At 48.4% G+C, this 24,077-nt stretch overlaps 1 protein-coding gene across 1 annotated transcript in view; it reads left to right on the top strand.

Moving 5' to 3' along the window:
- CHST13 (carbohydrate sulfotransferase 13) overlaps window positions 1-23,786 on the top strand; it is a 69,372-nt gene extending 45,586 nt beyond the window's left edge. Inside the window, exons 2-3 of the mRNA XM_050960573.1 lie at window positions 14,747-14,829; window positions 22,709-23,786. Coding sequence (XP_050816530.1) covers window positions 14,747-14,829; window positions 22,709-23,554 — 929 coding nt within the window. The 3' untranslated portion in view covers window positions 23,555-23,786. The remainder of the gene's footprint in view (window positions 1-14,746; window positions 14,830-22,708) is intronic.
- Window positions 23,787-24,077: the final 291 nt, after the last annotated feature.

Here is a 24,077-nt window from a genome sequence, read left to right as displayed (position 1 = left end):
ATCCCTTTGTATGTAAAATCCGGCTGCAGCCGTATGACTCTTATCTCAAGTGCATCTGTTGTCATGAGGCTACATAGTGACACCAGACATGTTGATGGCAAGGGCTGAACTGTTCTGGTTCTGAGGTAAACAAAGTTTGAAAACTCTCATCAGCACTCAGACATCTGGGTGGTGAGCTACAGCTGTGAGGAGCTTCTATGCATTTTGTCCCAAGCCCTTGCTTGGCAAACAGAGAATCCAGTTTGGTAGGATGCAAATCAGGATTTGCAAGAAGGAAGAGTGGCTAATTTCAGACTGTCGCACATGAGCACTTGCATGTCAGTGACATCCTGCAGTTTAATGTGGGGAAAAATGCTTTTCCCATTACAGGAAAACCTGCAGTGAAAGCCAGTCAACTTCACTTCCTGGGTCTCCTGCACCAGGGGAAGACTGTTGCATTTGTGTTTACAAAGTTGCAAGGAATGTGTGAATTTAGCAACCCAAGCACATGATACAGTGGATTTACGGAAAATTTTAATTTAATAAGCTAATGCCTTTTATATTATGGGGTCTATAGAATCACTAAATTATCAACCTGAAGTTTAATAGCAGGAGTCAAAATGGGCCAGGACATCAGTTTTCTGGAGGTGGCTATGTTGTGTTCCAAAATCTAAATTTTCATTTAAAAATAAAAATGCAGCTGAGGTGCTGAGCAGCTGCATCTCTCATTGACTATAGCTGCGAATGAGGGTGCTCAGCACTTCTGAGAATCAAGGCCCAGATCTCTAGTCCTTGTGGTTGTGGAGATAATCTTCCAAAGAGTGAACCCAATATGAACCTCTGCAGTGAAGTGTACCCAAGTTTGCAGACAGCCTGGAACAAGATCTCTGAGAGGTATGTGAACTGCTTTTATTAATCCAATGAGGCCTAAACTCTGAAGACTAATGATGGCAATTTAAATGCCAGAAATGTTGCTCTTTTTCGCTGCTGATCAAAGCACACAAGAAAAGAAAGGGTCAATTATATTATGAAGATCAGCACAATGTACTGTGATTGATGTCTTGCTTTGGTGCATTGAGTGGGGAGGAGCTTGTATTGTAGGTGGCACTTCAATGAGTGCCACTCTTCCACTTCCCCAGTTTATCTGCTGCTTAAGGGTATCTCTAAACAAACAAAAAGACTTTGGGTATAGATAGGTATACAGCTACCAATTAGAGCACAAAGCTGGGCCAGGACCTCTGAAGTTTTTAGTCCTGGCTCTGTGTAATGTTTTTCCTGGATGACCTGTTTTGTCTATTTAAATTACACCCCACCCTCACCCCAGTGCCTATGCTCCACCCCTCTAGGCAGATCATGGCTGTACATAATAGCCATTATGCATGCGTAGACCATCACCCTGGGAGGATGCTGTTGCTGCCATGCTCTTTCCACATACAGCATCACAGCTTCCAAACATCAACTGGAACATGTACTCTAGCCATCATTCAAAAACCGAGACAGAAAACTGAGCGTAAACTGCAAAATGTCTGGAATTTTCACTCTGCTGTGCAGAAATATTTTTCCAGTTTTAATTCCTGTTTGATTTTAGAATAGAAAATGGGACAATCACTAAGCAACAGCTGCAGATCTTTTCCCTCCCTCCCCCCATTGAATAATATGGTCTCTGTCTCCTTTCTTAAACTGGATCACAGGTTCTCTGTTTCCATTTTATTGGTGCAGTTACTTTGTTAACTAGGAAGTTGCTTTAGTGCCCTGTATCAGAGAGGTAGCCATGTTAGTCTGGGTCTGTAAAAGCAGCAAAAAGTCTTGTGGCACCTTATAAACTAACAGACGTTTTGGAGCATGAGCTTTCGTGGGTGAATACCACGATTCACCCACGAAAGCTCATGCTCCAAAACGTCTGTTAGTCTATAAGGTGCCACAGGACTCTGCTGCTTTTAGTGCCCTGGTGCTTTTATTCTTGTAATCAGGGGTGGATTCTATTTGGAAGTTTCCTATCCACCAAAACCACGCCCCCCCAAACTTGCTTATATTTCAGGGAAGGGAGGCGGGGAGTAGCAAAATTTGGAGAAACAAATCAGTGTGGTCCAATGGCCATCAAGGATGACCGGTCTAGGTTCTAGTCCCACTTGTGCCCCTGACTTGTTGTGTGATTTAAGGCAAGTCAATCCTTGTGCCTCAGTTTTCCTGTCTGAAAAATGAAGTGAAAATGCTCGCTCACCTTGATAACACACATTGAGATCTGTGAATGGAAAGTGCTAAGAATTCTTGTGTATTTCACAAAATTTGAGGGCTGCTTTGGAAACAGCTGTGTCACATTGCTGTTCCTGTTCAGCGCAGCTCTGCTGATGCATCTCAATCCTGACCTTCAGACCCCTCTTGTTCCAGTGTTGGACCAACATTGATCACTCTAGGCAGTAGCTTTTATTTGCATGTTAGGGCCAGGCACCGAGCAGTAAATTCATTTGGCACCCAAATATGCTTTGGAATGCCGGTCTCCAGAATGAAGGCTGGCCTGCTGTGGTTTTTCTTCAGTGGTTTTTCCTTTGTGTCTTTTTTGGATCTGGTTCAAAACGTTGATGAAGAAAGAGAGAAGCAGTCCCCAGGAAGGGTGACTTGAGGCTGGCCATAAAAGTGGTATCTTCCTACAGTACAAGCAGTTCCTCCCAATCACCTTTCAGACTCTCCGCCTCCAGGAGTCATAGACTGTAATTAATGCCCAAGGCCATAATTTCTGACTTCCAGGAAGAGCTATCATTTCTTCTCCTTTTAGGTCTTGCATAGACACAACAGGAAATAAGGGATAAAGGGAATGTGTATTAGGCAACAATATGGAGATCAGTGCTTCTACCAGGATTAACCCTTTAGAGAGAGAGCGAGAGAGTGCCCATTTTCTAAGCACTGAAGGCATTGGTTCCTGTGGCAGAACACTGGGCACTGTTCAGACATTAACCACTCTGCACACCTTTGGATGGGAAGTAAATATCATTTATTCCCATTTTACTAATTGGGAAACTGAGGCAAACAGACATTGAAGTTCCTGGTATTCAGAGGTGCTGAGGGCTCACAAGTTCTATGGGGACAGTAGGTGCTCAGCGCCTTTTGAGAATCAGGCCTTCAGTGACCTGCCCAGAGATATACAGCATGTCAGTGGCAGTGCTGGGAACAGAACCCAGCTTTCCAGATACTTACTCCTGTGCATAATAATAATTAATACCCCCTAGGTCTGATATCGTGCTTTTCACCTGTAGGCTGTTAAGTGCTCTTCAAAGGAGGCAAGTTTACAGATGGGAAACTGGGGCACGAAAGGGGGAAGTGACTTGTCCCAAGGTCACCCAGCAAGTCAGGGTCAGAGCCATGAATAGAACTCAGGTCTCCTGGGTCCTAGGCAGGTTTGCTAGCCTCTGAGTCACACTTCCCCTCTGTTAACCACCAGTCTATATCTCCTCCCCTGGGAGCCAAACTGAAACTTTTAATCTGAACGTTGGCTGCTGAGATAAAACAGAATCTAGGTCTGAATCACCACTGGTGTTGGTTCTGCACAGCCCATATCAGCCTTGTCTGCCAACGTCTAGCTTTATATAGGTCCGATTCCAATCTAGGTTTCCAAAAACAACACCAGCATCTTCAGAACTCTGCCAGCCCTCTATTTTTTGGTGTGGCTTAGTCCTGGGTTTACTGTGGAAGAAGTCTTCAGTGTTTTCTGTCCTGTGTCTTTTCCTACCTTCTCAGTGGCCTGGCACTGTAGGTGTGCAGAGGGGTTAATGAATTGCTGTAGCAGACCAAGGGGAGGTAAATTAAGCTGGGTTGGGTGTGAGCAGAAGTAGGTCAATTCCCTGGCCTTTTCGTGCTGTTAAATAGACTGGGACTTCAGTAGACTGAAGAGGAAAGGGTAGGAAATGGGTGTCCGAGACTGGCAGAGATGTTAACAATGTTATAGAAAAGGCAGATGAATAGGAGACCAGTAGGTTGTGTGGATAGGTATTGAAGATACAGTCACCAGAAAGCTAGGTGTCTTGTTCCTCTTCTTCAGTTAATAGAATGGCCCCATGTGGACTGTGCTGGTTACAATATTCTTTACTCAAACTTCACCATAGACAACAGACTCATAGAAGCAAGTATAAGAATTCAGCTGGTTCTACCAGAGGTATCATGTACACACATAACTTGGGTACCACCTGGACATGGTCTTGCTGCCTCAGACAAGTGCTCTATCTAGCCCACTGTCCTGTCTTTAATAGAGGTCAGTGCCCAATGCATCAGAGAGAGATGCAAGAAACCCCATGGTGGACAATGGTGCCTCCCTCCTATTGGTTTCCTCTTAACCCCCATCAATGAATGGCTCTTGCCCTGAAGTATGAAGATTTACATCCCTTGTGTTTTTATCCTCATTAGTACAACTGCATGTTATTACCCATGTAAATGGCCAGTTTTTATTCTGAATTGTACTAAGCTCTTGTTCTCATTGGTGATATGGATAGTATCTAGGGAGCTCTGAGCAGTTCTGATTCTGTCCTGTACAGGGTAGTGAGTCACCAGCCAATTCATTATGATAATACTTATCTAGCCCTTCCTCTTCCAAGTACTAGCTAGCAAATGCTCACAGTACCCCCATTAGATATTATTACTCCCATTCCCATGGACCCATAAAATCTGTCTCCCTGATGCCAATACTGGCTTGTCACTGCAGTGCAGGGAAAGCCTGTTGCTGCCGATGGCCATGATGTCATCTGCTGCTGCTCAGTGGTCTTGGCCTGGGATTCTGGAGAATCATCAACCTCTTTCCCTCTCCTTGGATCGCTTCCCTGGAGCACATGGACTCGCTCTGTAAAACAGATGCTGGGAGCAGGGGGAAACGGCGCCATTGGAAGGCTGCTTGCCATGCCTTTGTTTCAGTACTGAAAGCTCCTAGCTCTTCCTTCAGCTGAACAGTAGGCACTGGCTGCAGGCCCTCAATCAACGCATGGAGCAGCTTTTCCCTGCTCGCTGTGTGTCGGCTGCCTGTTGACATCAGACAGAGGGTGTGGATGTTCTTCTCTTGCCTGTGGTCCAGTGTTTCCTGTGGGTGCCCCCTGGCCTACCCTGAGCAGTAGGGGATTCCAGCTCCTACATGGGGGACAGCTGTCTAAATCCCCAGCTCGTGTGTTCACTTCAGCATTGCACTCGCTGTTTAAATTCCCGCTGCTTGACTCCAGACTGCAGTTCATGCTTCATGTTCAGCCCAGCCCCTCTGACACACTCATTCTCTCCTGTGCAAGTGGCCAAATTCCCTGTGTGCTCATGGAACCTTGTCACTGACTCCATGCCCAGCTGTCAGTTCCCGAATGCCTATGGAATGTGGCTGCAATGGCAGGCACTTTTAACTGTAAGAAGAGCACTTAGACCTGGGCAGTTAATCTAGGGAGCCACTCATGTTGATTGCTTGTAAACACTCATTGCTTCCTACATATTCCACATGCTGGTATTGTTACCTAGTTATGGGGTGGTATCAGAGCCTCGCAGACCCTTTGTGTCTGGAACAGTTTGCCCTTTCTGCAGTGACTGCTCTCTGTACTTCTGAGCTGGAAGAGGCAAAAATATGTCGATAAAAGCCTATGTAACACCCCTTCTGTGGTAAACAAACATGATCAGCAGGACAAAAAAATCCCCTGCTGCTTCAAAAGGATGTTGTACAGCTCCCATGATGTGACTGGGCATCAAGGACGGTGTGGTGGAAGATTTCTTCCTGACGAAGCTAGTGATGAGCTTCTGCCCTGAAGCATGAGGGTTGATAATACTCTTAATATCTTTTTCCTTGGCTAGTCTCACTGTGGAAGCTGCTCTTATTCACATGAATACTGAATCCGTGTTCTAACTTACTGAATTATTTCACTGTTACATCCTGCACCAGTGATTTCCACGGGTTAACTATATGCCACAGAAATAAGTTATCCACTTGATTCAACTTTAAATTTGTCATTTTAATTTGATCAAGGGCCCCCTCTCATTCCTGCACGGGGAATATTTCACATTGGCGTCAACAAAGCTTTATGCTATAGTGGGCTCTGTTCAGCAGCTTCAGAGAGGCCAGCCTTTTCTGTGACTCGCTTTATTAAGAAACACACAATGCTCTCGAGTATATCAGAATAACATAGAGATTGCCACAGTGGATTCGACCAGTAGTCTGTCTACTCCAGTACTCACTCTTGGACGGTGGACAGGATCAGGTGTTTCAGTGCAATATGGAAGGACTCCAAATGTCTCCTGGGAGTCTCGAGGGGACATTGGGCCAAATTCCGCTCTGAGTGACACTGAGGTAAACCCAGAATAACTCCCCTGAAGTTATCTGCTTGTGTGTTTAGACACGGGGTGGGGGATAAGGTTTATCTTATTTGCTGAGATTGTAAGCTCTTTGGGGTAGGGAGACTCTGCTACTGTGTTCATATGGTCCCAAGCGCAAAGGGGTCCTGCTCTTGGTGGGTCCCTACTCACTATCATAATAAATATGCTAATCAGAGTTGCTCCAAGTTGACACCAGTGTAACTCAGAGCAGAATCTGACCAGTTCACTGTGCTTTGGGTACCACAGTTTGTTTTGTCTCATTGTACTGTTTGACGCAATGAACCTCCTATGGTTCTCCTGCATTCAGAGGAATAGAATCAAGACAGGAGGCCTGAAACAGGACTTTCCCTCTCACGCACTCTTCTGCAGTGCAGAAAATAGGATTTGATAGCAGCACCCCTTGTTTTTCAAAGCGTTCCCTTGGACATCAGCATCCTGTAATACTTCTGCCCACTTTATTGACTAATAAGCCTAGAAATTCCCTGTTAAATTGATTTCCTTCTCCTTTTCCAAAGAGAGTGAAGTGAAACAGCTGAACCCCAGCCCGAGAACAATTATTGTTATCAAACTGCTGCAGGATAATAGCTTCTGTGGTCAGTGGAATATTAGTAGAATTTGGAGTGTGGGTTGGTTGGTTGATTGATTTATTTTTCAAGCTCCACAGGGAAGATTGAAAGCAACAGCAGCACCAAAAACTCTAAAAAGTACCTGTGTTTCCTTTTAGTCTCTGATCACGTGGTGGGTACTGATTACCTCTGGTTTCTTGACAAGTGTTTTCTCTGCTCCTTCCCATCTCCCCCAACCACACACCCACTGTCTCTTCTGTCCCCCTTTCCCAGTCTATGGTGAAGATAAGCCTTTGAATTTTGTAACCAGGCCAAACACGCCCCCTCCTGCGCCTTAGAAGAGTTTGGCACCAGATCCCAACTTTGCATCTTGGTCTCATCCTCACTGGTCACCCTCATCCTTGTTGATTTCTTAGTTGTCTGAGAAATGGGGTGGAGAAGTGCAAGGTTTCTTCTCAATAGGAACTGGATCTAGCTGACTAAACTGTATCCCTGCATATGGAAACAACTGTGGCTGTGCGAAACCTTTCTGGGATGTCCATGTGCAGAGGGAGCTGGATGTGGACTCTGGGAAAGTCACTAACGGGCTGTAAAGTCAGAACTGGAGCCAAGATGTTATGATCTTGGAACAGCCTGTGTGATGGAGCATCTGCTGTTTTGTGGCTGTGATCCCAAAATGGAGAGGGATCCATTAATCTACCCTATTTTCCCCCACTGTCTGCTGTTCCATTACCTGTTGACTCTGCCCCCTTCCTCAACCTCCTAGAGCCCAGAGGCCACCATAGCAAGGGTACCTCCTGCCTGGGAACTTAGCCACTGTAAGAGACCCAGCAGAACTGTGGGGTCCTTTTCTTCCACTCTGTCTCTTGAAGTGAAGTCAAGGTAACAATAAATGGTCAGAAATATAATTCCCCACCTGCCCCCTCCTCTAATTCATGGTTCATCCCCAAACTAATGGAAGAAACAGGTTTGAATGAAAACCTGAGACTTTCTCCCCCTCTGGCCATATACTTAGTTTCCAGTTCAAGGCTCAGTCCATGCAGTTTAGCCAGCTTTCAATAGGAAGCCGCTTTATAGCACTGCCTTTGCAATCTGAGCCATTGTCTGCTTTGGCTTGTGTTGGGGGAGCTGTCTGTAAGGAGGTTCAGGACCGGAAGGACTGGGGGCTGTAGGGCGAGAATGAAGTACATGAACAGAGCTGTTGGAGGGAGTTGGTTCCAAGAATAGGATAGCTGGGGGTGCTACAGCTCGAGCAAAGGAATTCATCAGAGCAGTAGTTGGGAGTGTGGGGGGCAGGCCCAAGGCCAGAGGAGCAGGGGGCGTTGCAGGTCTGGATTCTTTGTTACACAGATACATAGTGGAATCTATGTAGAGTAAACTTGGATTCAGTAACCTCTATTGTCAAGTAGAATGAGTGTTCCACATGTAGTAAGTGAAGGCCCTGATAAAGGCCCAGTATGAGGCCTGAGCTAAAGTAATGGTCAAGACTTTGCTAACATAAAGCAAAGTTAAGCTGTGAGCCGGAGGCAGGCTCTGTTCACAGAAGCTGGCAAGGAAAGGGCTGATGCAAGAAGATACGTACCTAAAAGGTACTGAACATTAGAGATCAGAACATTCACATACTTGCACATTCCACACAGATAACAAGGAACAGACTAATCCATCCCAATGACGGGGCCAAAAGGGTAATATGATGGATAGAGTTGTTTTGTTCTAACCAACTTGTACAAGGTGAGAGGCGGCACCTTACTGCGTAGAGGGATTGTACCTGGCTACATAGAGGGGCTGCACCTCAATACATGATGTGTGTAACTTGTTTGTACCTGTATATAAGAATGCATCCCTGGGGATGTGTCTGGGTCCGGCCTAGGGGAGAGTGGAAAGTCCCGCCACTGACTGAGCCAAGTCCATTGACTGTGGGTACATATTTGTAGTATGCCATGAATTAGGCTAAGAAACCTACAGGGAACTACTACTGTATACAATACAGCAATAATCCTGGCCGACGTGCCTTCATACCTTACTAGACTCTGTGGTCATTGGGGGTTCTCTTTGGGTCTGCTGTGTCAGCTATCTGCGCAGAGCTGGGGCAGCACACAGAGGGAACACACGCACGCAGCCGAGAGATACCAACAAGATGCCGTCACCTATTGCTGTGCCTCGTTGCTGCACCGAGGCTCCTTCCGACTATGAGGCCCATGTCCTATTGAGCATGTCTTCATCTGCCACTGTGTGAGGAGTTAAACGTTGCCACCTGCCTCTGATTTTGCAACTCTGATCCTGCCTCCAGGAGAATGCACACCCTTATTACTGTCCAGCAGCCATGTTACTTCAAAGCTCCTATCCTGCTGGGGACTGCTGGGCTAGCGAGCGAGGTCTAGCTGAGCCACTGTGGTTGTGTTGGTGTTTCGTCCCCATTTGCTGGGGGTTTCAAACTCTGCTTTAAACTTTGCTGTGAGCTGAGATTCGGATGCATTACTGTCCCAGCCAGAAAGCCCATCTACTTTTCTTCTAGGGAATTAGAGTGTAAAGCAAACAGAAGTTTTCTGGGTTAGGATGCTTCCTGTGGTGCGTGTGCTCATAAAACCTGAATTGGCCCAGATGTCAACCGTGAAAGTTTGGCAAGGGACTAGTCCAGGGGCTGGCGTAATCGCTTGCGAAAACTAAACCAGCCGAGAGCTATGAAATGTTGCAACCTGACTGCTGCCCGTTGGCAGCTCAGATCTCTTAGGCCCCTCCATCAGCATTGCAACAGCCATTTTTAAGTGTACACAGTACATGCCCTGTGACCAGGGCCGGCTCCAGGCCCCAGTGCGCCAAGCGCCTGCTTGGGCCGGCATGCTGCGGGGGTGCTCTGCCGGTTGCTGGGAGGGCGGCAGGCGGCTCCGGTGGGCCTCCCGCAGGCGTGCCTGCGGAGGGTCCGCTGATCCCAGGGCTCCGGTGGAGCATCCGCAGGCACGCCTGCGGGAGGTCCACCAGAACCGCGGGACCGGCGAGCAGCAGAGCGCTCCCCGTGGCGTGCCGCCATGCTTGGGGCGGCGAAATGGCTAGAACTGGCCCTGCCTGTGACCAAGCTGCCCAGGCTGTTGCAGATACCTGCAACAATGGAAGGGGTGTATTCTGGGCCAGATCTTGCTCTGGTGCAGGGACAAAGGGGAGACAGCTTGCAGCTGCTCTATTCAGAGGCTTTCCCGGGGGGCACTGCAGCACACAGTGCAGGACAGGGAAGTCCTTGGTCTAAATTGCACCTCCGCTTCAATGGCTTTGCTGCTGTTGTCTTCAAACTTACCTGTAGCACTTAAAACCAACCCCTCTCATGCTCCAATGGCCCCCCTACAGGAACACCGAATTGTTGGAGGGCAGATCTGCCCTGCCTGCAACTCCTTCCACTCTCCATGCACCTCTCTGGCCAGCCTGCCACATGCTGCTGTTCTGCTCAAAAGTGCCTCTTGTGCTGGGGCGGGGGCTCTTGCCAGGTGAGCGCATAGCCCCCAGAGCCGGCTCTTCATATGACCTATCGGACACGGTACCAGTGCTATTCACTGGGGTCCTTGTACCACTGCTAAAGCCCCCTTGTCTCCAGCTTACTAAACTGAGCCCTGTGTACTCGAGGGCCCCAGGTCAACCTCAGCAGTCAGTCTTCGATGGTACAGTTATTTCCTGCAGTTAGAAATGTGACTATTTGTGAGCATGTTCTTTTCCAAAGCAAATCCCTCCATGCTGTTTTGAATTAAAGGCAGTGCTGGCCATCCCAGTGCTCACAAGCATGCATCCCCCCACAATCAGCGAACACCCTGACAACAGTATTGCCAATCCCAAATGCTCAAAAATCATGAGTCCGGCTCAACTAAAATCATGAGATTGGCTTTAAAATCAGGAGATTATGTACAAATAATAGATTTGGTGTTTTTTCTTTGCCTTCTGTGTTTAAGCCTTTAGGGTGCACTGGGGTCACATTTTGAAGCCTTCTCCACAGTCATGAGGGCTAGAAACTTACTTTCTCTTTAAGAATGAAGACTGACATCCCCATCACATATCCACTTGTTTCCAGGAGCTGGGGCTTTAAGGAAAACAATTAGGCTCATGACAAAATCATGTGAGTTGGCAACACAGCTAGCAACAAGCCAGTGTGAGTGGCCTACTACTCAAAGCAACCCTACAATAACAAAGCAGGGATTTAAAACTCATTGGGAAACAGACTTGCAGTTTCAGATTTTCACTTTTTAAAAATGATTTCTTCTTCTTTGTAACAACAAGGTTTTAAATGATGGATTTTTAAACGGACCATTGTTTGCAAATGACTCAGCCTGGCAATGCAGACTCTTAGCCTCTTGGGCAAGTGTTGCAGCATGGTACTGCAGGCCTCAGGCCCGTTCCTTGGCTCTCCTCACCACAGCTGTTGTTACACCCACTTGTGGGGTAACGGTTACATTGGATGGAGGAACCTAGCACCACTGCCCATTAACTCCTGTTGAGTAACTCCTTGATCATCTAATGCTGCCGGAAGTGTCATTTCCTATGTGTATGTGGATTTAGCAGTGGTTTGTGCTTAGATCTTGAAGTGTGGTCTGTCTGTCTTTTTTTTTTTTTTTTTTTAATGCTGTATTTCAAAAGGGCTACAGTTGCGTGTCTTAGACCCCAAATTAGCTTGCCGAAAACAAGTATATTTACAGACCCTAATATTAGCAGAATTCTTTTCATGCTTTAACCTCCATAAGACATGTTCTCTTTACATTTTAAAATGTCCCTGCAGCAATTATAACCTGCATCCTGCAGTGTTGGGCTGCTGAACTTTTTGGGGTGTCCTCCTCTTATGGAGAGGGCCAACTTACAGTTTTCCCAAGGGCTATGTGGTGGAAGGTCACAAAGCTAGGGCTAGCCTGCGTACAGGACTCAGTGCATAGCGGAGTGCCCAGTGATGTCCTTTCAGGCTCGATCCTGTCACCCGTTTTCACGTGCGTAGCCCCATTTACTGAGCTTGCATCAAGAGTTGGTATCAGGCTGTTTGGAATTCAGGCCGAACCAACACTGGGGTATTTATTCAGTGGCATCCAAATCTTGGAAGATTTTGGCCAAAAGAGGCAGAAATCTCATCACATCAGGTGAGCCCAGGAGATTTTCACATGTCCCGTCCAGAAGTGGAAAACAGGCCCCTGACGGTTTGGGATATTTTTTTTCCAGGGGGTAGGAGTGGGATTCTAATCTGAACTGTTAGCTCTCATTTATCTCCCCTCCCCACCAAAACATCTGAGAGCATTTGGAATCTTGATTCTGGTTTGAATCCATCTCTAGCAGTAACTAAACTTTTTTAAAGGCCACTTTCAGTTCCAACATAAGCCAGAGCAGCTCCCCTTGACATCACTAGGGGTTACCCAGGGCCAGATATGCTCCTGTGTTAGGAGAGTTAGCTGTTGCAATTAGTATCACTCACTGAATACAGTGATGCAGGGCACCCCCTGCCTCAGATGCACCTCTTGCTACCTTCCCCCTCTCCCTTCCTTTCTTTGATTCTCTCTCTTTTTATCTGCCTTTTGGCCTCCCCTGCCTCTTCTACCTCCTCCCCTCTTCTGTCCTGGGGTAGGAGTGACTTGAATTTAAAAAGATAGATCTCCTAGACCTCCCCCACTACTCCTGATCCACTTTCTTCCTTTCCTTCCCAGGCCTGAGCAGGAACGTTGTTGTGCGGAGCAGACTTTCTCCTTTCTCTCCAGGCTCCTGATCAACTCCATACTGCGCCCCCTCTCTCTGAACACTATCTCTGCCTCCCTACTGCACTGAGCAGGGATCAGAGAGGGGGAGGATGAGCAACAATTACCATGTCCCCTAGTGACCAGAGAATAGAACACCCAAGGGAAGCTTTCCCCGCTCCCCACATTTAACCTTTGTCCCCCAGGCAGGGAGTGGAGCAGCCTGGAAGCCAGATGAGGGAGGGGAAAAGGGCCGCACTCTGAGGTGCCACCATTTACAACACTGCAGTTTTTTAAACTGACGGCGCCTGAAGGAGGGCAGCTCATAGCTGCCCTGCATCCATCGGCTATAGATAAATGCATGTGCATGTTTAAATTGTTGCCATTAGGCTCCAGAGTTAACATAATCTGACATATACAAGGTATCTCACTCTTCCTTGATAGCTATTGTTTCAGGCTGTCAGCAGATTCAGGCAGACAGCACTGCATCAAGTCACATTTGGAATGTTTTTCACAACTCTAAGGGCTAGAAACCTCATTTTTCTCGTAAATGAAAACTTTTCCTCAGTATCTGCACTTGCTTTGGAAGCTGGAATAACACAGCAGATGGATAGGATCTATCCTGGAGTCTGACATCAGTTTAAACACCTCTCCAGTACAAAATAAGTGTATCTATGTAGTATAGAGAGAAATAAAAACTGAGCAGGAGGCTCTTTAGTTTCAAACACTAGAACAATTCTTTTAAAACAGCAAAGTAAGACAATGGATTTATAACGATGAAGTATCTTGACAACTTCCCTATTAATTAGCAAGTGACCTGAGCCTGGAAATGTATACGTTAGTCTGTCCCCTTGTTACTGCCTAGCACAAATGCTATTACACCCTTTTGTCAGATAAAACGCTTGGGATTGCTCTCTGTTTCCTCCTGTTGAGTAATTTCCCTCATTGATCCAGCCCAGCAGGCAGTGGCATTTCTCATGTCCATGTGGGTCAAGTTACTTGGCAGTTGCAACTGAAGTTGTGAAATGCAATTGCCTTTTATTTGTGGTTTTATTATTTTAAAAGGACATGTATGAAATGTTTGTACCCCGAACTTGGGTTTTGCTTATTGGCAGAAATATTTTGAAGATATATGCATTTTTCTTGCATTCCATGTAAATAGTATTTTCTTTGATTTTAAACATGACCCATGAACTGTTTGCAGTTCAAACATTGCCACAGTTTCTAGTAGGGAGAGCCAGAAAATGAAACTGACTAGAAGAAACAAAATAAAATGAAACTGATTAGACTTACAGCCCAGATTCTCTGAAATACAGAAAATAAAAACAAACAAAAAACCACAACACAGCATTAGTCATGACAAGTAAATTTGAGAATGTTAGTTCTGAAAACTTTCAGGAATTCAGATGTTACAAAGAACAGGGATAAAGAAATCTGTATTACAAATACACTTATTAACCTGACCCATCTCTTTTAAATCTCAGATAAAGAGCAGGGTGTATGTGTGTGTTAGAGCGATTTGTGTTCATAAGGCCATGAGTGTGAACTCAGACTTCTAGGACTATTCCTTACTCTCACACTGAGTCATTGTGGGCATGTCACTTGTGGCTTGATTTTTCCTAAATCCTGAGCACCTATTGCCTCAGTTCCCGATGTTATATGAGACACCAACAATTTACGAATCACACATTGGTCTGAAGTTTATGAATGCCTGCAAGATGTCTAGTACAATGAGGAGCTCAGTACACTTTGCCAAGACACCCTAGGGCTGCTATGACATCATGTATAATGTATTTAACCATCAACTGGCTCCAGAACTTTCTGGTGTGTAGGGCCATATACAGACCCAGATCTGCATTTAGAAATCCCACATGTGGGCAGCAGCAAGAAGCGCATTGACACCTTTGATGGGGGACTTGAATCCAGTAAATCCTAACCCAAAGGTGACCACCTTTCGCACGGTGTCACCCCAGGGTGACAGACAGCTTGGCAAGTGGTGGAAGGGGAAAAGTTGCTAGTCCAGTGTAGGAAGCCGAATGGGCCTAAATAGAAGGTGACACCAACTCATATTTAACCTAGACTCTCATCCTGGGAGCTCTTTTCTCTCCGTCATAGCATCTCAAGAGAGCACCCGAGAAGCAGTAGCAAGGGAAGTAAAATGCTCTTTCTTCTCCCCCACCCTTCTCTCTCCAGCTGCAGAGGATAGGATTCTGGGGACCAGCTGGCATGGGAAGTCAGGCCGAAATCCGCTCCAGGCACTTTACGACAGTGACCAGGTGGGTGATCTTGAAGAGGAAAATGAAGGATCTGAAAGGTGGTGGTGGTGGGGAATCTGGGCGGGTTTGGTGGGAATTGACCCGTTATTTAATGACATTTTGTGTGTCCTAAAATTGCAGCCTCACACAGGCTGCTTTGCAGTAATAACCTGACCTTGAGGTGTCAAGGGTGGCTTCTGAAAAAGGTCACAATTTTCTAGATAATTATCAGTGATACAAAGTACTTCAGGCCCCTGCTGCTGCTTGTGTCAAGCAGTTTCATTAGCCTTTGGCCTGGCACCGCCAGGCTGAGGTACAGTAGTTGAGGATCCAACAATGGTGCTCTAGCTGAGGATTTCAAAGCAAATTCTACAGCACAGAAGATGGGTAAAATCTTGCCCAGCTGAACAAGTGAATGGCCATGCTGGATCAGACCAATGGTCCATCTAGCCCCGTGTCCCGTCTCTGACAGCCTGCAGCACCAGGTGCATCAAAGGAAATGAACAGGACGGGGCAGTTTTGAGTGATCCATCCCCAGTTGTCCACTCCCAGTTGGACGCCCCAAGTATGGGGTTTTGTCCCTGACCATCTTGAGATCATCCTGGCCATGCTTTCCAAGATAATAACTGAACAGGGCACCATTGTGCTAGGTGCTGTACAGACAGAATGGAAAGATTGTCCCTGCCTCGAAGAGTCTACAGTCTAAGGCCTGGTCTACACTGGGGGGTGGGATCAAACTGAGTCACGCAACTTCAGCTACGTTATTCACGTTATGAAGTCCATGTACTTAGACCTACTCACCGCAGTGTCTTCACTGCGGTGAGTCGACTGCTGCTGCTCCCTCATCGACTCTGCCTGCACCTGGTGGAGTACAGGAGTTGATGGGAGAGCACTCGGGGGTCGATTTATCGTGTCTAGACTAGACACGATAAATCAACCCCCACTGGATTGATCGCTGCCCGCTGATGTGGCAGGTAGTATAGAACATACCGTCAGGCTACGTCTACACTACAGCTTATGTCAGCAGAATTTATATCCCTCAGGAGTGTGAATAAACCGTCCCCCTGAATGACACAAGTTACACTGACATAAGCGCTGGTGTGGATAGCCCTATGTCAGTGAGAGAGCTTCTCCTGCCGCCGTAGCTTCTGTTGCTTGCGGAGGTGGTTTTATTATGCCAACAGGAGAGCTCTCTCCTGGGGGCATAGAGCATCTTCACTAGATGAGCTGCAGTGGTGCAGCTGCAGCACTGTATGTGTAGACATGCCTTTAGTAAACCACAGTCATCTTTTGGATTGTGTTGTAGCTGTCTCATCTCCACTCAGGCCCTAGTCCAAGCAAGACACTAGATTAGATGATCAACTATACCACACCTCACAGGCACTGACTTTCCAAAGTGACAAGGAGTGCTCAACCTCCGGCTCTGCTCCAGGCCCCACCCCCACTCCACCCCTTTCCCTAAGGCCCTGCCCTCTCTCCACCCCACCCCGTCTCTTCCTGCCTAGTCCAACCCCCTCCCCAGAGAGTGTCAGGTCCTCACTCCTGACCCCTCCACTGGAGAGCCTCCTGAATGCTGCAAAACAGCTGATCATGGTGGGTGGGAGGGGAAGGAAGGGGGAGGTGCTGATCTGTGGGGCCTGCTGGTAGGTGGGAGCTGCTGGAGGGTTGCTGGTGGGTGCTCAGCACCCACCCTTTTTTCCCGTGGGTGCGCCAGCCCTTAATTCTTTCACCCTTGTAAAGTAATATGAGATCCTCACGAGCTAGAACAGGAAAAATAAATGCCGGATAACAGCCTTCTCTTGCTTAACACTATGTCCGTTGCAGTCAGAGCATTCTTTAAAAGGAAGCCCCCACTTGACCTCCCGTTCAGATGGCTAACATCTCACTGGAAAGCAGGCATGTGCTGCCTCCTCTAACCATGTGGCTGGAAAGCCAGACCCATGTGTCATGACAGAAGATGTGTGGACGCCAGCTGCTGTTTCTGAAACCTTGATGGGACCCATCTCCCCAACAATGCCAGAAAACGCAAGGCCACTCTCAACCTTCCTCACCAGGGAAGGGTTAAGCTAAGCTGTCCGACCCAGAGCTCTAGATCTGCTTCTTGCCCTCTTGGAGATGGGCTCTGGGCTCCCAGCCTTCTGAGTGACGGGTAAGCACAGCAGTAGCAGACGCTGCCAGAGACCAGTTCAACATTCAGGACATGCCTCCCCTTTGGGTTCCTGTCTGAGCACTGTTGACTTTACAGATGGTTCGCAGAGGGGGAGAATGAATGGAGCTCAGTCCTTTCACTGCACAGCCCAGGTTTCCTGGCTGCCGGCAAGGGAAGGGAGAGGACACAGGCAGTCTTCTGACATGCAGGCCTGGCTCCGGCAGCCAGCACAGAATCCCAGTGGGCCAAGATAGCAGGAGCGGTAGACACAAGCTTCTCCATTCTCCCCAGCTTGGGTGCTTGATGGTCACTATCAGGGGCTTGCATGCTTTGAGGTGTTTTCATTTATTGTTAGCAATCTGGGTAAAAGGCTTGAGAATTAGGGGACAGTACCCTCCTCCCACACCCCATGGGACAGGAGCAACAGCACGGAGCAGAGAGGGACAGTGTTTTGGTGAGGGGGCTGAGGGAAGGCCCTGGGAGGATTCCTGTGGGATCTACCATACCCTCAAGGGTTCCCTGAACTTTTCCACAAATGGGGAGGGCTGGCCACAATTCTCTCCAGAGCCTGACACAGCTACCCAGCCATTGACTTTTGGGGGTCTGTGGAGATGCTGACCCGGAAACTGAAGGACCAACTTCTGCATCAGCACTGCTGAGTGGGGATCTGACCTTCCTCCCCATAATGCCCAGGCGGAGCGTTCTGAATGGCAGAGAGGGGCAATGACATGTCAATTTCCCCTGAATGTCAGAATCTCCAGTGGGGGTCTCCACTCAGCCCCCACTCACCCCGTGTTCTCTAGGAGAGTCCTGGTTTGCCAACTGCCCAACCAATGAGCCCGTTAACATTCCCCCAACTGAGTTTATGGTTCAGTGACACTGCATCACCATGACACTGGGTCATGATGGCATGACACCAGCTCACCTCACCAACTCCCAAGCATCCCATAAACGCATGGTAACGGGGCAGTAGTTCCACTCAGGATATCATGGGTATCAGCCCCTCCTCACAACCCTGCTCTGGGCGAGTTTCAGACTCAACAGGTTATACTCTGTCACGTGGCTGGCAAACTTCAAGCAGCCATGGAGGGACCAGAGGCCTGGAGGCATCAGAGATCTAGAAAGAACTATCCATATTATCCTCACCATGTTGATCTTTGAGGTGTTTGTGGGGCAGCCTAAAACTCATCCCTCTGAAATCAAATTAATTGTGTAGCATTATTGTTAAGAATGAACGTGGACACAACTCCAGGAAAGGCAGTTAATGGTTCCCATAACAACTGTAATGAGTCGCTCTTATGCCCATGTAATGGCTTTTATGCCTTAATATGGCTCTGGAGAAGTGGTAAATGTGGAATGTCTTGGCTCTGGTGCATTCAAAGCCTCAGACCTACTTCTCCAGGAATGAAGTTGGGGTTTTGAAAAGCTGATATTTAATGTCATTGGAGATAAATACAAGATGTGCACTTACTTCATTGGGTAACTGGTAAAATGCAGCTGCATTTCTTTGGGGCCGTGCATGCATACTTTTAGCCATCCCTCCATCCCCCATGGTTTTGAGCAAGTACAGAAAAAGCACTTGACTAACTGTCTTATAGCATGAAACACCCTGTACTGTTTTCACTCACAGAAATGGCTACAGGTGGGGAAAAAAAACAAAAAACCCTCTGAGCTGAGACCACACTAGAGAAATTTCAAACCAGGAGGTGATTGTTTTCAGGAAGTTACAGTATCTGAAATCCAGTGCTAAGAATGAAAATGCCTCTTCAGCCATATCTGTAACACCATGAACAAGATGCTAATGGCGTGACTTCCAAGTAGGCAGCCAGGTACAATGGGGCAGAATCTCAGTTGGTATAAATTGTCATAGCTCCATTGGTGTCAGTGGAGCTATGACAGTTTATACTCACTCAGGATCTGGCCCATTATTTCCCTGTTGGGAGAAAAAAATGAGTGAATAGCAGACAAAGTATACTTTATTTTAGCCTTGCTTCCATTTACAATTAGCTTGGGTCCTGCTGACTATGGTTTTGAACAGAGATGTTGTATGTGGTTTCAGTTGCCTAAATGGTACCCACATAAACATCTACAAAGGTTATGGGCCTGCTGTGGTGGTGAGCTCTTTCCAGTGAACTCTTCCTCCTGCACAGCGCAACTTACAGGGATGAATCGGTGGGTTTCAATATAGGAGCCTGCATGCAAAGCGTCAGCGGGATGGAAGGTTTGTATTGGGTCCCAGGGTCCCAAGTGCTGTGTTTAGAAAGCTCCCAGCTAGCAAAGCACCCAAGCTTTGCCTGCCCGGTCTTAGAAGGAGCTTGAGGTGAGCCTTACAGGGACTGGCAGGCTGGCTGGGGATCCATGAAGGCAGCCTGGGCTAAGCAAATGGGCTCCTGGGGGAGGGAGGGTGATGTAACAGTGGCTGACAGCTGTCAGGAAGCTTCAGGAGCAAGAATGTGAGGAAGGCAAAGGTCTGGCTGCACCTTACTTCATGAGGCGGGAACTCTCTCCATGCATGGTGAGTCGGGCTGACAGGATAATGATCCCAGTCTTGCTGGCTACTGAAGGAGCATCCAGCCAGAACCTGATTACAGGGATGGAATGATTTTAAGGCAAACTTTTGTTTTTTTTTTTAAATTCTTGAGTTTTTAAGGTCCACAAATATTGGGGAAAACACCTGGAAACCCAAAAAGAATATGGGGCATATTCATCAAATGAGAGGGTCATTGTGCAAGCTTTCCCTGCACAACTCTGCCAATGTACCGCCATCCTGACCTACAGTACCTTCCTAGTCCAGTCCAGGGGTCCCCCTCATCTTAGCTGAAGCACCTCAAACCTGACTTCTAGTTGCTTCTGTTACTGTAGGCTGGGGAGAATGGGCATGGAGAAAAGGGCAGGAGATGGTTATGGGAGAAAAGAACTAACAGACTCTGAGGCATTATTGGTGAGGAGGAGGAGAGGAGGCAGGTGGTGCGATAAGCGACCAGGTCAGAGAAGTTGGCCAGCAAGGAGCTCTGTAGGGCCTTGTAGACAAGGCTAAGCAGTTTAAACTGTAGGGGATGCTCAGAGGGAGGCCAATTCAAATGCCAAGCCATGGGGGTTGTTCCAAGAAGATCCATCCCTCTGTGGTTTGGGTGGTGAAAGGTGCAGGAACACATGGGTATGAAGGGTAACAAAGTGAATCCCAGGCTACAGAAATAGGACAGGGAGTAGCTCTTCCCCCGGACAGTGGGGTGCCTGTCTGAGGAGCGGAGTCTGAAGTGGACGACACCTTTGGCTTGCAACATGGGAGCCATCATCGTGGTAAAGCGACAGCTGCACAAAAGCAGGTTTTGTTTCTTTTAACGGTGAGAGTGGTAGTTACTTAACTGTCGTCATAATCTGGGTTAATAACACTCTGGGACCAGCCTGGAAGTTTCCCTTATAAAGCCAGCCCTGAGCAGCAAGGAGAAGCCACAGCAGTTGTCTTCTGCCTCTCTGCCAGCATTGATGGGAGCAGGTGGGCAGGAATGGGAGGGGATCTCCTCTGATAGCTTCCTGGCAGTGGCTTACCTTTGAAATCGCATGGTTCTAGTGGTTTAAGACATTACAGTGAGAGGTGAGCTCCTGCTACAGAGCTCAGAGATCCAGACTTCCCCAGCTCTGGAGTTTACAGAGCTAGAGGCTGATGTGAAATTGGATCTGATCTTACTCAAAGTTTTGTGGGGGGGTCTGTAGCTGGGATTTCGGTCCAGAGACATCTCTGCTCAGCTTTTAGCAAAGCAGTAGAGCTGGTGGGAGAGGAGGCTACAAAGACTTGAGGGATGAGAAAAAATATAAATGAAGCGCTCCTGGGCTGAAACCTGAGCCTTCTGCCTGCATTGTGCTGCAGAGCTGGGCTGTGTTGGGGAATGTGGCACTGGAGGAGGAGGAGAGACATCCCTACCATGCATGGCAGCTGCTTTGTGCAATGGTGGGGGAAGAACCCAAATAGGAATCTGAGGCTCCAATTAATGAACTTACCCTGCACAGCCGAGCCTGGGGCCACGTAGCTGACCGCTACCAAGCCTTGGCTCTGCAGACAGCTCAGGCAGAAAGGAATGCAAAGTGGGGGGGAATGGGGGAGGGTGTTTGGGTTCATGGAGGCATCTCAAGACAGGTGTGATCACAATCGTGTCATGCTGCCAATAGGACCACTCCAGTTACAGATGCTGAGCTGGCCTCGTAGAAAAGGGGTGGGTGTGTTGAAACGACTCGGGGGCATCTGCTCTCCTCGTCTGCTGACCCCAGGAGAATAATGTGAGAGGGGAGAACTGAGGCCAAGGCAGGTCTAATCCCCCCACACACATGGTCAGGGGGAGCCGTGGGCGTTGCCAAGCCAAGATCTGAGGGGCTGCTCAGCAGGCAGCCCAGCAAATGGCTTTAGTAGCAAGGGTGATGCTGTCTGGCTCTGTGACAACAGCCTCTCATTTGCCCCCTGCCTTCCCATCTCTGTATGGGGTTTCTTCACTCCCCTCTGTGCTGCAGGAGGCCCTCAAAGGGGGCTGTTCCTTTGCCTTCCCCCTCTGCAAGGCAAGTGCCAAAGGCCCCCTCTTCGCTTCCTGTACTAAGCATAGGGCAGGCCTCAGAATGGTTTGTGCTTTTAGTCCGAGCTGCTCTACGGGTCACGCTCCCTTCCAGCCACAGCCCGCGCAGCACCTCATCCCTGCAAGGTGTGCACATTCAATCCCGGGGGTGCTAGAGACTGAACGTTCGTCCGTTCCGGGAGCCATAATTGTCCCTCCCACGAAACCTGAGGATGTTCTGACCCTACAGGCTCCAGCCTAAGGAGTGCTGGTAAAGCCTGGTGATGCACGGCTCCCTGACTCTGCCATCCAGAAAGCATAGGACTTGGAAACTACTCATTCTCCCTCCCAGTTCCCTGCTGCTCCCCACACCACTCCGAAAACGTGCCCTTGAATCTGACTCCTGTCCCAGCTGCTAGAACTGCCCCTAACATGGGAGCTGAGCCACGTGTTGGAGATGCCCCTGGGAAACCCAGCTGCTCACCTGCTCCCAGCCCTGAGAATATCCCTGGACCCCATCCCCCAGGAGACTTCATAAGCAGGCTCCTAAGCAAGGCTGGTGAAAGGGATTGTAGCTTGAGTCCGTGAAGCTTCCTCCAAACTCTCTGCCCCCAAATTTCAAGAAAAGATTTCCAAGGATGCGAGTGAGGTTTGTGTGTCCAATTCCTTTTGACTTTCAGTGGAGGTCTACCAGGCTGCCCCTTGGGCATTTGCAAATCCCCTCTCTACAGTCATGGGTGACTCAGTTCAATTTAATTTTTCCCTAGCCGAAGGGAAGTCAATTTCTTGTATTAGGAACCTCCCTCCTGACCCCATAATCTGTGCTAGCACAAGTGGCCAATCTATACTCTGTGAGTATGTATTATAGCAATTTTTAAAGTTCTCTCTTTGCTCCATTTTTCACAAGCCTGTGCACGCGCGCTCTGACTCTCTATTTGCTCCCACTCTCCTCCCTTTTCCCCATTGGATCTAAGTGTCAAGTGCCTCGCAGCAATCAAACTAAGGCAAAAAGCCCACATAGGTGAACTCTAGAGCCTGAAAGAAGAGCCCAGTGCTGGGGGGGGGGGGGAAGCATGTTACACCACAGCAGGGAGGGAAAATGGACTTCATGCCCTGATTCCGATGTCTGAACTCAGTGCATCTGGCTGGAGCCCAACCTCCAGGTTAAGTTCAGTCGGGCAATGACGATTTCCCTCTTGTTTCTCCCCAGTTCGAGCAGTCATCACTGCAGGCCACTCACCAGCAGAGGCGGGACCTGCTGAGCAGCGTTTGCAACCGCTACACCCGCAAGCGGCGCCTCCTGACGCCTGATGACCTGCGCCACCTGGTGGTGGATGACATGCATGGGCTGCTCTACTGCTATGTGCCCAAGGTGGCCTGCACCAACTGGAAGCGAGTCATGATGGTTTTGACTGGACAGGGCAAGTACCAGGACCCTCTGGAAATCCCAGCCAATGAGGCCCATGTCTCGTCCAACCTGCGCACCCTCTCCGAGTACAGCACTCCCGAGATCAACCATCGCCTGCGCAACTACCTCAAGTTCATCTTTGTGCGGGAACCCTTCGAGCGCCTGGTCTCGGCCTACCGCAACAAGTTCACCCGCCGCTACAACACAGCCTTCCACAAGCGCTACGGCACTAAGATCATCCGCCGGCACCGGCAGGAGCCCAGCAACGAGGCCCTGGAGCGTGGTGATGATGTGCGCTTCGAGGAGTTCGTCTACTACCTGCTGGACCCACGCACACAACACGAGGAGCCCTTCAACGAGCACTGGGAGCGGGTGCACTCGCTCTGCCACCCATGCATCATTCACTACGATGTGGTGGGCAAGTACGAGACACTGGCCGAGGACGCCAACTATGTCCTGCAGCTGGTAGGGGCTGATGCCAGTATCAAGTTCCCCTCGTCCTCCAAGACCACCAGGACCACAGATGACATGACAGCCCAGTTTTTCGAGGACATCAGTCCCTTCTACCAAAGGAGACTCTTTAATTTATACAAAATGGATTACTTGCTCTTCAACTACTCCATCCCGTCATACCTGCGCCTCCGATGAGGGTAGTGGTAGGGGGGACCCTAGAGAACTGGAGGCCTCACCTGTTTTTAGCTACTCAAGGCACCTCCCACCTTCCCCCCGCATCCTCGCTGTTTGGTTAATTCCTTTCCTCTCTGCCTCTCCATTCCACTTCAAGCACGTGCATCACTTGCCGACACTCTCATTGGGACTGACCATGTGGCGAGAGGCTGCCTTGTTGATTATTACATGGAATGCTTGGGCCAAAGCACCCTTAGCCCATTCCAGTGCCTGTAGTAGATTGTTCACAAAAGCAGGTTGCTATTGTTTAAACGTTCAACTTTTGTGTTTCCTTTAGATGCCTTGAGAATTCACTGCAGATTTGAATCTCTGGAAGGCTGCTTATTGGGGTAGGCTCCCTTTACGGCCTGTCCCACTAACTGGGTTGTTTGCAGCCCTGTCACAAGAGGGATCTCAACCTTTGATGGGCTCGGGGAAGAGGACTGTCAAAATTTTGCATAGGATGATGAGAAAAGCAATAATTTAATGTGTATTGTTTTCTTTG

The sequence above is a fragment of the Gopherus flavomarginatus genome, chromosome 6 (assembly GCF_025201925.1).
Source record: "Gopherus flavomarginatus isolate rGopFla2 chromosome 6, rGopFla2.mat.asm, whole genome shotgun sequence".
NCBI lineage: Eukaryota > Metazoa > Chordata > Testudines > Testudinidae > Gopherus > Gopherus flavomarginatus.
This window is presented reverse-complemented; position numbering and strand designations above follow the sequence as displayed.